This window comes from Oncorhynchus tshawytscha, linkage group LG22 (genome assembly GCF_018296145.1).
Source record: "Oncorhynchus tshawytscha isolate Ot180627B linkage group LG22, Otsh_v2.0, whole genome shotgun sequence".
In the NCBI taxonomy this organism is placed as follows: domain Eukaryota; kingdom Metazoa; phylum Chordata; class Actinopteri; order Salmoniformes; family Salmonidae; genus Oncorhynchus; species Oncorhynchus tshawytscha.
Window position 1 is genome coordinate 4,500,082 of NC_056450.1, and position 13,947 is coordinate 4,514,028.

Consider the following 13,947-nt stretch of genomic DNA (forward strand, 5'->3'; position numbering starts at 1 on the left):
CATGATATTCGCTTGCTTTCTTTTTTATACAGACAGACATTTTGTTAGACACGATTAAAAGGATAGTTCAGAGATTTTCCATATTTAGATATTTGTTTCCTTACCTTGAAAGCGGTCTATGGACAAGGAGTGACTGCAATCCACACTTTAGTCTCTGAAAACAATTAACAACATTAGCATTTTGGGATCAATTTCTAGTGAAATCGAATTGTCCCTGTTAAGGATTCGAAAACATTAGTTTTACAACAGTTATTGTTTAAGAACATGTTTCACGCTAACACTAGAGGGCACTATATTATCATGTTTTGCAGTTACAAGCCATGTGTGTGTGAGTGAGTGAGTGAGTGAGTGAGTGAGTGAGTGAGTGAGTGAGAGAGAGAGCGAGAGAGAGAGAGAAAGAGAGAGAGCGAGAGAGAGCGAGAGAGAGAGAGAGAGAGAGGAGAGAAGAGGGATGATAGATTCAAAGAAAATTCTACCTCTAATCCAACTGTGAAATTCAGAAGTGTTTTTTTTGTTCATTTTCAGGTAGGCCTAGCAGTACAGCGCACACTGCATTAACTCTCATAGTCTTCTCATCTTCAGTCTAACCTGATGAAAATGAAAACATGTTGTGTGAACAAATATATCTACATTGCTTCAGCCAACTAGTAGCTAAATATCTGATATACAGTATGCACATAAAACTGTACATGATTGGTATACTTTAAGAATTGGTTGTAAGAAGTTTCCACCATTGTAAAATTCTTAAGAGAAAGTGTGTAAATGCAGTTTTCAAGCAGGGTGAAGAATTTGGACTCAGCCTATTACGTGAGGCAGCCAAGCCTTGAAAGGAAGTAGCCGTCCACTCGCTAGCCTCACCATATAAACGTGATAAACCCCCTAAGAACAAGCCAAAATAAACAGACACAGAGTTTATTTTCCACTTACATTTTATTACTGACAAAAGAAAACAAAAAAAAGCATCGCCACACAAAATGAACCAAATGCTGGCAAAAAGCCAATGCACCAGCAAGAAGTGATGTACAAATAATAATTATTCAAATTACCATGGAATTTAATAATAATAATAATAATAATAATGCACCCTGATGAAAACAAGCCAAAACGTTACTTCATATCATTCATAAATATGTGAAACCAGTCAATCGAATTAAATAGAATGACCATATTGCGTCCATAAACATGTTATTCAACAAAACTAAATGGGTTCTTTCATTGCTGGCTTTACAATTAAAAGTACATTTCGCAGGTTTGTACACAAATGAAATATCTACCAGTGACCATTCCTTATCAACTTAAATTGTGCTACAGTGAAAAACAAAATTTTTAAGAATGACATTGTTTCACAAAAAAGTGTAAAGATGAATTCAACACAATTTCTAAAACACCTAATAAAACTAGTCAAAAACTTTAAAACCCACTGTTATGCTTTTATCTTTAGTAACATTTCACATTTAGCAACATTTTTTTAATTTCACCTATACAAGTGGTGCTGGGGAGTGGGGGGGTGTCGTCCGCTGGACCAGGAGAGGTTTAAACTAAGGAAGAGGTTTCACCTTTGACCTCTTCGGTCCAGTCACATCCTGAGGACAGGCTAGAAAGTAGCAAGACCAGTGAACAGAGCTTTAACACAAGATTTAGTGTGTGTATTCCCTCACTGAATCCAGCACACACAAAAATCACATAACCAAACATAATAATGTAAAAAAAAAAAAAAAAAAAAGCAAGGGATTGTGGCTAGATACATCTAGGCTTTGGGGGGCAGGTTCCATCTTGGTAGATATTTACAATCACTTTGAAAAAAAAGGGGGAAGCTCTTATTTGGAGCTGGGTTGATGTAAGGATGTTGTCTTTTTCTAATTTCACTTTGTGTTTTTGCTTTATTTTACTGAAATAGTTGTATCCTCCCTTAGTGAGGTGACTAGGTTCTAGGGTCCTGAATCTTAACCTAGACCCTTACAATGAATATGCTTACAGTATTGTTTCTCCCAAAAGTGGGCAGTACATGGCAAAACTGAGTAAGATGAAAGGAGAAGCAAAATAGGAGAAAAATTAAACACTTTGAAAATGTCAAAACAAAGGCAGAAGATGTTTTTAGTCTTTGTGTACAGTATGTTGACGTGAGCTTGAAGCTTAACCCCCCACAAAATGGAACATTCATGGAAAAAAGAACCAAGGCTCCTGTCCAGTCTAAGTGCTTGGCAAATATGTGAAGTAGTAGCAGTCTTTGGGATTTTAAAAATCCTTCAGAAAAAAACAAGGAGGAGAAAGATACATTGACGTTGTTGTTAATGAACATTTGTAAACTCCCTGGAGTCTTGACTTTTGGAGGTCCGTCAGCTTCAAGTGAGGTAGAGAGGCTTGTCCCGAGCTCCCATGCCACTGCTGATGAAGAGAAGATGGCGTCAAAATCCAATGAATGCCACTCAAAAAACATATATTTATTCTATTCAGTACTATTTATTTGGCAGAGAAGGAGAGCTGTGCATAGCAGTGGAAGCATAGCATAGCAGTTTAAGTGAATGAACATAGCAGTGGATGCATAGAGGTGGAAGTGAATGAACACAGTGATGTTGCATGATCTTGTCCAAAGGTGGGAGGTAAATTGTGAAGAGGAGTGGATTCAATATTGACTCCTGAAGGACACCTTGTGTAACATCCACACACCCTCACCAGTGGTTTTTCAGTAGGACAAACTGTTGCATGGCAGTGATGTAATTATTAAGTCAAATACAGAGCTACTTTTTTTTCAAAAGTATGTTGTGAATTTTCAAAGTAGTACACAACTCCAAACTGGTAACACTTGTAACGCAGTCAGTCTTACATTTAAAACCTTTCATTGGGAATTAATTTGTCTGTAGACATCTTTCACGACACAACCATTGATCCAAAATATGTTTATTCTGAAATATAATGAATACATTGGTTTAATCACCAAAACACAACATAATGATACCTTCTCAATTGAGTTATTTTAACAACCAGTTAATCCAACAGCAAAAAATGTAATATGCATGATTCAAAATTGCTATATGAATGTGGTATGCTACAGTACCATAAATGACAGTCAATTAAACTGTTTTCACATTAGGCAATACACTTGCACTCTCTATTTAAAAATTATTGAACATCACATTTTCATAATTTCTATCCCATGTGTGATCAAAGGTCTGATCATCGAAGACATCTTTCGTTCAAATGTTTGGGTCACTTAGAAATATCCTTGTTTTTTAAAGAAAAGTACATTTTATTGTCCATTAAAATAACATCAAATTGATCAGAAATACAGTGTAGACATTGTTAATGTTGTAAATGACAATAGTAGCTGGAATATCTACAGAGGCCCATTATCAGAAACCATTACTCCTGTGTTCCAATGACACGTTGTGTTAGCTAATCCAAGTTTATAATTTTAAAGGCTAATTAGTCATTAGAAAACCCTTCTGCAATTATGTTAGCACACCTGAAAACTGTTGTTCTGATTAAAGAAGCAATAAAACTGGCCTTCTGTAGACTAGTTGCGTATCTGCATTTGTGAGTTCGATTACAGGCTCAAAATGGCCAGAAACAAATACCCTTTTTTCTGAAACTCATCAGTCAATTCTTGTTCTGAGAAATGAAGGTTATTCCATGCGAGAAATTGCCAAGAAACTGAAGATCTCGTACAACAGCGCAAACTGGCTCTAACAGAACAGCGCAAACTGGCCCTAACCAGAATAGTAAGAGGAGTGGGAGACCCCGGTGCACAACTGAGTAAGAGGACAAGTACATTAGTGTCTAGTTTGAGAAACAGACGCCTCACAAGTCCTCAACTGGCAGCTTCATTAAATAGTATCCGCAAAACACCAGTCTCAACATCGACAGTGAAGAGGCGATTCCGGGATGCTGGCCTTCTAAAGCAGTGTGAACCCCCCCAACCAACTCCATTTTGGATACATGTTTACTGTTTTGGACTTTATGGATTTGTGTATTGTATTGATATTGTATTACTGCACTGTAGGAGCTAAAAAAATTATTACATGCCTCATCCATGGCCTGAAGGAGGGTGTTACGCTCATGGGGATGGCAATCATACATCTTCCATCATGTATTGTATTTTAAAGTATTGTATTGTACATAATTATTATAGTGTTCCTGTACATGGCTCAGTTCATAAGCACATGGCACTAGCAACACCAGAGTTTTGAGTTTGATTTCCACTGGGGTCACATACCCCACTGCGTGAACTGTTGTCACATTGGACAACAGTGTCTGCTACGCAAATAGTATACAGTATATTATGGTATTACAGTACTGTAATGGCCAATGCAATTTTAGTAAAGTAGTGTGAACCCCCCATCCCATCAAGCAACTTAATTTTGGATTCATGTTAACTGTTTTGGATTTTATGGATTATTTGCGTAATGTATTGATATTGTATTACTGCACTGTAGGAGATAAAAACACAAGCATTTAGCTGCACCTGCTAACATCTGCTAATATGTATACACAACCAATAAACTTTTAATTGATTTGTTACATACAATACATCTCTGATTTTGTCAATATAAGATTTTTAAAAATTTACTGTGAAGTAAAATCATAATAGTCAACATCATAGTAGTGCAATCGAGTATATACAACTTTCCACGTTTCTACTTTACAGACATAAATGTTCATTATGTAGTTCTCAAAAATCTGTAGTAGACAAACCAGTTTACATGTCAAATCTCTAGGTTTACCAAATGTTTAAGTGATCATCAATTAAGTCGGATTTAGTATTAGTAAAATTACTTTTAACAAAAGATGAGAGAATCATAACAAAAGTACTGTGAGCATTGCATTGTGAAAGGCAATTACTTTATATAAAAAAAATGTATTGCAACATGAAACATGTATGTGAAACACTGAGTAAGTTTGGTGAAAAAGTGGGTTTATGATGTTTTTGGTGCTTTTGGTGCTTAGAGTTTTGAAACAAATGCCTTTTTGATTATCTGTTTTGAGTTACCATAAACTTTTTTACCATAGAGTTACCAGAAACTTGTGAATATTGCACCAAAGCGGTAAAACATATTGTTGATTTAATCAGAATAGCAACTGTGAGTCACACTTTCTCACAGTGTAGGGAAAAGTGTTATTTCACTACTGTGGCTTTTGAATAAACAGCACAGTGTCCATTTTAAGACACCCTCAGCCTCACTCTGGCAAAGGAATGTTGATAAGACTGTTACTCGTCCCAGTAGGGTATCAGGGCATGCTCACCTGCAATGGTTGGGCCCACAGTCCCGGTTGCAGTACTCGCCGTCCCAGTCTGGGTTCTGTCCATGCCCTGGGTTGGGCGCCACCGGGGACTGGGACCCCCCCACACTGTTCTGGTAATCCTGAATGTGAGAGAAACCCTGGAGCAGAAGAGAAAACAGAGGAGTGCTCTGTTAAAAAACGCTACCACTTCAAATGCTCCAATTTGGTTGGTGGGCTTCCCAGTAGCATGACGTTCACGTCTACTGCAGGCAATAGGGGCAATGCTCAACTTGTTTCCCCACAACTCTGAATGGCCAAGCAGGGCTGAATGCTGGAGAACAGAGATTGGACTAACCTGTTGGCTGAGAGGAGGTGAGTGCAGAGACCCCTGGAGCCCCATTGAGTGTGACTGAACCTGCTGCATGCGCAGGGAACTCTGGTGCAGGGCGAGCTGGGAGGGGTGGAGGGGTGGGCTGATCTGGAAGGGGGAGGGGGGTGAGGCACTCATGCTGGGCGGCAGCATCTGGGATTGGCTGAGGGTCCGGGCCAGAGCGTGGTGGGGCGGACCGGCGAAGCTCTGCAGGTCCGACAAGGGGAAGGAGCCGGGGCCCAGACCGTAGGGGGAGGAGGCCTGCGGGGGCACGCTGTACAGGGGCTGCTTGGGGGGCAGCATGTGTGAGGGCTGGCTGCTTTGGGAGCTTTTTGGTTCGACAGGGTCATTGTAGGGCTGGAGGGGAGAAATACAAAACAAAGAGGATGTAGGAAGTAGGAAGGTTAGGATATTTTGTAAAAGGTGTAAAAACTCTCACATTTTTGCGATTTCATATAATGTTGAGCCCCCCCCCCCATACACACAAAACTAATCTCTGATACATGAATATAGCACCATTCAAGTGTTATTCAGGATCCTACTCAGGGTCCAGGCAGTGTCAGAGATAGGCACTAAAAATTGTCAAAGACCCCAGCCACCCCAGTCATAGACTGTTCTCTCTACTACCGCATGGCAAACGGTACCGGAGTGCCATGTCTAGGACAAAAAGGCTTCTCAACAGTTTTTACCCCCAAGCCATAAGACTCCTGAACAGGTAATCAAATAGCTACCCGGACTATTTGCATTGTGCCCCCCCAACCCCTCTTTTTATGCTGCTGCTACTCTCTGTTTATCATATATGCATAGTCACTTTAACTATACATTAGTGTACATACTACCTCAATTGGGCTGACCAACCAGTGCTCCCGCACATTGGCTAACCGAGCTATCTGCATTGTGTCCCGCCAACCCCTCTTTTACGCTAATGCTACTATCTGTTCATCATATATGCATAGTCACTTTAACTATATATACAGTGCCTTGCGAAAGTATTCGCCCCCCTTGAACTTTGCGACCTTTTGCCACATTTCAGGCTTCAAACATAAAGATATAAAACTGTATTTTTTTGTGAAGAATCAACAACAAGTGGGACACAATCATGAAGTGGAACGACATTTATTGGATATTTCAAACTTTTTTAACAAATCAAAAACTGAAAAATTGGGCGTGCAAAATTATTCAGGGGGGGGGGGTTCTGTCACGCCCTGGTCTTAGTATTTTGTGTTTTCTATATTTATTTGGTCAGGCCAGGGTGTGACTTGGGTTTATTTTGTGTTGTGTTTATGTATGGGGGTTTTCCTAGGTTTTGGGATTGTGGCTTAGTGGGGTGTTCTAGCAAAGTCTATGGTTGCCTGAGGCGGTTCTCAATCAGAGGCAGGTGATTCTCGTTGTCTCTGATTGGGAACCATATTTAGGCAGCCATATTCTTTGAGTGTTTCGTGGGTGATTGTTCCTGTCTCAGTGTTTTGTATTTCACCAGATAGGCTGTATAGGTTTTCACGTTCCGTTTGTTGTTTTGTATTGATCGTGTTTTGTCTACATTAAACATGTATCGAATTAACCACGCTGCATTTTGGTCCAACTCTCTTTCGACGGAGGAAAACCGTAACACTTAAGTTGTATTTTTTCTTAAGTACTTTACACCACTGAATATATGTCACAACGTGTCATATATTGGTCATGACAGTATTACGACCATATTATGACAGGTTATGTATGACAAGTTATGTCAGCTGTTATGACATATTATGACATGGTTATGACCATGCCATAACATGTTATGATGCTGGGTGTCAAGTAAAGTGTTACTAAATCCTCATATTAAACACAAAGGTATTCACTTAGTCGATGGTTTATTTTTAGGTTTTGTCAACAACAACAAAAATGTAATCATCTTATTTAATAATTTTGATAATGAGGCCACACAGAGGACCAGAGATAATTACAAACACCCAGAAGGGCCAAGTACTCAGAAGGGCCAATAGATGTCTTGTGACAATTACATAAAATCTTTGAAAGATATCAAAAGACTTATTGACTCTTTATGTATATCATGGGTGCATCATTCAGAGCAGGTGCAGCCCTCGCCTTGCTCCCCCCTCCCCCACCCAACCCCTATGATGAGCTGTCAGATTGCTTATCTGAACCTATCAGTGTTGATTACAGGGGCAACGGTGCCCATTTGTATGAATTGTTGCCGGGCCACCGGATAATGATCAATGGACACCTTGACAGATGGATGGGAATGGGGAGGGCACACACATACATATACACACATATACACACACACGCACACGCACACGCACACAGGAAAATGAGACTGTTTGCCAGAAGAACAAATGGAATGACAAAAGGAATCTCCCCAACGCTACATTGTGGGCTGTTAACGCGACCCGGCACTAAAACAACACAATTCCACCATTCCTTCCTTCCTCTCCATGTTCCTGCGTAAGAAATAGTGTGTCATCACTCATAGGAAAAAAGGAGAATGTCATATATCTAAATTAGCAGCAAGGTGTCACACTGAAAAAATGCTACAAAAACCCAATTATGTGTAGCGTTGAATTGGATGTGCACTCCCAAGCAATGCAACAGAAGACACAATGGGTGCATCAATAACAACAACAAACCAAGAGTTCCATGCATGTGTCTTGTATGAATAGCCATAGACAAGATATATCCTATGAAGACAGATACAGATAATGGCCCAATGAAATATATATAAATAAAATCAAATAAAGTGTGACATGCGCCGAATACAACAGGTGTTGACTTCACCGAGAAATGCTTAATATATTGTATACAAATAGAGGGCATTACATACAGGCCCTACAATCAATAACATCAACATATGCCCTTTCTAACCAAGCTTCTTTACTGAATAGATCTTTTGGCATACAGGAGGGAAAAGTATGACATTCCCTCTATCGGAACAACTGTCCCAACACCAACCCCAACTCCAACTCCAACCCCCAACCTATGGAAATAAGGTATTGTCCCTCGTATGCTATAGTCTTGTTGCATCACTCTATCTCCACTCTCCGTTAGCCCCTCCACCACCATTAGCTGCGATTTTTCATCCAATCCATCATCACTTTAAGCAAGCCTGGCGTGTCATATGCGTTACCTTGGAAACGAGACTGGCTCTGTACGTGGCGAGGGCTTTCAGGTACTCTTTCTTGGCTGCTTCGGTTTTCCTCTTGTACGCCTGGAAATCAGAGGAAAAAGAGAGTGAGATGAGGTCTACCCACGTACAAACATAGAAATGTGCACACAAACACACTCTGACAAATGGTTCACTTTCCATTGGAGCCAATGGAACAGAACCCTTCCATTTCCACATCATACTACATCCGTATGTCCTTATTTCCTCCATTGTAGAAAGACATCATTTCTATACTAGAGAAATTAACTGGCACTCTCCATCATTTTAACACTGCAACACCCATTGCATCATACACTCATAAACTGACAAAGTAAAAATCTGTTGTTCTGCCCCTGAACAAGGCAGTTAACCCACTGTTCCTAGGCCGTCATTGAAAATAAGAACTTGTTCTTAACTGACTTGCCTAGTTAAATAAAGGTAAAATTTTAAAAAACTCAAAATGTTGGTGCAATTCTATAAAATAAATAAATGGTTTGTGAGTGTGCATGCGTGTGTTGTGTGTGTGCACCCACATGTGTGTACGTGTGCCTGTGTATGCATGTGTGTGCGAGTGTGTGTGTGTGTGTGTGTGTGTGTGTGTATGTGTGTACGCGCATGTTGGCATGTGTGTATGTCGAGGGGGGTTGTAAATAACAAGCACACAGTAAGCCCCAAGAGACCAGGGTTGTGGGGTAAATAACACTTAAGCCCTGATGCACCATTGGTTGCTTCCAGTGAATACATCATAATGGATTAAAATTCCATAAGGACAGCATTGCAGCATTTTAATTGACAGTTGATTCTAAAATGGATATAAATACAGACAGTATTCAGACCCCTTGACTTTTTATACATTTTGTTACGCTACAGCTAGGAATGCATGATATATGATATATGCATGATATATGATATATCGGTGACTAATATTTCAGTTGTTGTTTTTTTAATACATTTGCTAACATTTCTAAGAACCTGTTTTCTTTGTCATTATATGGGTATTATGTGTAGATTGATGAGGGGAAAAAACTGTTTCAATCCATTTTTAGAAAAAGGCTGTAACGTAACAAAATGTGGAAAAAGTCAAAGGGTCTGAATTACTTTCCAGATGCAAAATACATGGGATGGGGCATGTACACTGATTGTAATAAAACATTAAGAACACCTGCTCTTTCAATAACATAGGATGACCAGGTGAATCCAGGTGAAACCTATTATCCTTCATTGATGTCAAATATTAAATCCACGTCAATCAGTGCAGATGAAGGGGAGGAGACAGGTTAAAGAAGGATTTTTAAGCCTTGAGACAATTGAGACATGGATTGTGTATGTGTGCCATTCAGAGGGTGAATGGGCAAGACAACAAACTTTAAGAAGGTGTTCCTAATGTTTTGTACACTCAGTGTGTATTGATACACATCACAGCGAAAAGTATATGGACATCCCTTCAAATTAGTGGATTCGGCTATTTCATCCACACCCGTTGTATAACATCGACAAACATTGGTAGTAAAATGGCCCGTTCTGAAGAGCTCAGTGACATTCAAAGTGGCACCGTCATAGGATGCCAACTATCCAACAAGTCAGTTCGCATAAAAATCGTCTGTCCTCGGTTGCAACACTCACTACCGAGTTCAAAATTGACTCTGGAAGCAACGTCAGCAGAAGAACTGTTCATCAGAAGGTTCATAAAATGGGTTTCCATGGCTGAGCAGCTGCACACAAGCCTAAGATAACCATGCGCAATGCCAAGCGTTAGTTGGAGCATTGTAAAGCTCGCTGCCATTGGATTCACGAGCAGTGTTGTGATGAATCACGCTTCACCATCTGGCAGTCCAACGGATTAATCTGGGTTTGGCGGATGCCAGGAGAACGCTACCTGCCCCAATGCATAGTGTCAACTAGAAAGTTTGGTGGAGGAGGAATAATGGTCTGGGGCTGATTTCACGGTTTGGGCTAGGCCCCTTAGTTCCAATGAAGGGAAATCTTAACGCTACAGCATACAATGATATTCTAGACAATTCTGTGCTTCCAACTTTGTGGCAACAGTCTGTGGAAGGCCCTTTCCTGTTTCCGCATGGAAATGCCCGTGCACAAAGCGAGGTCCATACAGAAATGGTTTGTCGATGTGGAAGAACTTGACTGGCCTGCACAGAGCCCTGACCTCAACCCCATAGAACACCTGGGGGATGAAATGGAACACCGACTGCGAGCCAGGCCTAATCGCCCAACATCAGTGCCCAACCACACTAATGCTCTTGTGGCTGAATGGAAGCAAGTCCCCACAGCAATGTTCAAACATCTAGTAGAAATCCTTCCCAGAAGAGTGGAGTCTGTTACAGCAGCATAGGGGAGATCAACTCCATATTAATGCCCATAAAGCAAAGATTGCACCGGAAGAAATGGCAGCCGTTTTACGGGCGCCGAACCAATTGTGCTATTATGTGTTTTTTTTTTGGTTATGTTGTAGATAATGTTTCTGCCAAAAAAGAGCTTCTGGATATCAGGACAGCGATCACTCACCTCGGATTAGACAAAGCTTTTTTCTTCAACAAACAGGATGCACAGGATGTACTTCAGACACCCGACAAGGCCAAACTCCCCATCATTGGTAAGAGAAAGTGACGCAGGCATAGAGGACACAGGGCGGGGTGCCTTGTAAAAAGGCAATCTGGAAATCTGCCCTTGCCATCAGTATTACTTACCAACTTACAATCATTGGACTGTAAATTAGACAGGGTATGACCACGAATGGGACATCAAAAACTGTAATATCTTATGTTTCACTGAATCGTGGCTGAATGACGACATGGATAACATTCAGCTGGCAGGATATACGCTGCACCGGCTAGTTAGAACAGCACACTCCGGTAAGCCGAGGGTGGGCGGTCTGTGTATATTTGTAAACAACAGCTGGTGCACGAAATCTAAGGAAGTCGCTAGATTTTGCTCACCAGAAGTAGAGTATCTCATGATAAGCTGTAGACCACACTATTTGCCAAGAGAGGTTTCAACTATATTTTTCGTGGCTGTTTATTTACCACCACAGATGGATGCTGGCACTAAGACCGCACTCAGTCAACTGTATAAGTAAATAAGCAAACCACTCACCCAGAGGAGGCACTCCTAGTGGCCGGGGACTTTAATGCAGGGATACTTAAATCAGTTTTACCTTATTTCTATCAGCATGTTAAATGTAAAACCAGAGGGAAAACAATTCTAGATCACCTTTACTCCCCAAACAAAGCTCTCCCTCACCCTCCATTTGTCAAATCTGACCATAATTCTATCCTACTGATTCCTGCTTACAAGCTAAAATTAAAGCGGGAAGCACCAGTGACTCTAAAAAAGTGGCCAGATGAAGCAGATGCTAAAGTACAGGACTGTTTTGCTAACACAATCTGGAATATGTTCTGGGATTCTTCCGATGGCATTGAGGAGTACAACACATCAGTCACTGGCTTTATCAATAAGTGCATCGAGGGCGTCATCCCCACAGTGACTGTACGTACATACCCCAACCAGAAGCCATGGATTACAGGCAACATTCGCACTGAGCTAAAGGTTAGTGCTGCCGCCTTCAAGGTGCGGGACCCAGAAGCTTACAAGAATTCCTGCAATGCCCTCCGACGAACCATCAAACAGGCAGTGCCAATACAGGACTAAGAATGAATCGTACTACACTGGCTCCGACGCTCGTCAGATGTGGCAGGGCCTGCAAACTATTACAGACTACAAAGAGAAGCACAGCCGCAAGCTGCCCAGTGACACAAGCCTGTCAGATGGGATAAATCACTTCTATGTTCGCTTCCAGGCAAGCAACACTGAGTCATGTACGAGATCATCAGCTGTTTCGGACGACTGTGCGATCATGGTCTCTGTAGCCGAAGTGAGTAAGACCTTTAAACAGGTCAACATTCACAAGGCCGCTGGGCCAGATGGATTACCAGGACGTGTGCTCCGAGCATGTGCTGACCAACTGGCAGGTGTCTTCACTGACATTTTCAACATGTCCCTGATTGAGTCCCTGTGCCCAAGAAAACTAAGGTAACCTGTCTAAATGACTACAGAACCGTAGCACACACGTAGCCATAAAGTGCTTTGAAAGGCTGGTCATGGCTCACTTTAACACCATTATCCCAGAAACCCTAGACCCACTTCAATTTGCATACCACTCAAACAGATCCACAGATGATGCAATCTCTATTGCACTCCACACTGCCCTTTCCCACCTGGACAAAAGGAACACCTACGTGAGAATGCTATTCATTGACTACAGCTCAGTGTTCAACACCATAGTGCCCTCAAAGCTCATCAATAAGCGAAGGATCCTGGGACTAAACACCTCCCTCTGCAACTAGATCATGGACTTCCTGACGGGCTGCCCCCAGGTGGTGAGGGTAGGTTTGCCACACATCTGCCACGCTGATCCTCAGGGGTTTGTGCTCAGTCCCCTCCTGTACTCCCTGTTCACCCACGAATGTATGGCCCGGCACGATTCCAACACCATCATTAAGTTTGCAGAGGACACAGTAGTAGAACTGATCACCGACAACAACGAAACAGCCTATAGGGAGGAGGTCAGAGACCTGGCCGGGTGGTGCCAGAATAGCAACCTCTTCATCAACGTAATCAAGACAAAGGAGATGATTATGGACTACAGGAAAAGGAGGACTGAGCACACCCCCATTCTCATCGACGGGGCTGTAGTGGAGCAGGTTGAAAACTTCAAGTTCCTTGGTGTCCACATCACCAACAAACTAGAATGGTCCAAACACAAACAGTGCAGCCCCCTGGATGAAGAGCATGTTAAAGGCTTCGCTCAAGGGCCCAACGGTAAGGCAATGTCTTCAGGATGTGAACATAGTAGCCCTCCAGTTGCCACATCAATTCCCGCCTTTTTTCCAGAGTCCGTCCTGGGCTTTCAAACCAGCCACCTTTCGGTTACAGGTCCAACTCCTTAGCCGCTGGGCTACATAACCCTTCACTTGAAGTGAGTATACGTAAATCATTCATAACACCATTCATGACATGAGAGTTGCAGTATCATCCATAACAATATTCAAAACAACTTTAATTCATAACAACTGGTGCACTGAAGATCTAGGTTGGATACTTATGGACGGGATTACAATGGGCAATGGATAGCATAACTGGACATTTATGGAAATTATTTTTGAAGGAAAATGGTCAAAAAAGTGGTCTTCAGTTCTAT

General features: G+C 41.5%; 1 protein-coding gene across 2 annotated transcripts in view; it reads right to left on the reverse strand.

Moving 5' to 3' along the window:
• Positions 1–911: 911 nt before the first annotated feature.
• Positions 912–13,947, reverse strand: part of LOC112221611 (TOX high mobility group box family member 2) — a 115,691-nt gene continuing 102,655 nt past the window's right edge. Inside the window, exons 6-9 of one of the 2 annotated variants that reach the window (XM_024383786.2) lie at positions 8,718–8,798; positions 5,576–5,947; positions 5,242–5,378; positions 912–2,382 (exon numbers count right to left, since the gene is read on the reverse strand). In XM_024383786.2, the coding sequence (XP_024239554.1) occupies positions 2,343–2,382; positions 5,242–5,378; positions 5,576–5,947; positions 8,718–8,798 (630 nt within the window). In that variant the 3' untranslated portion in view covers positions 912–2,342. Of the gene's footprint in view, positions 2,386–5,241; positions 5,379–5,575; positions 5,948–8,717; positions 8,799–13,947 lie in introns of both variants that reach the window. The other variant, XM_024383785.2, reaches the window with a different exon arrangement.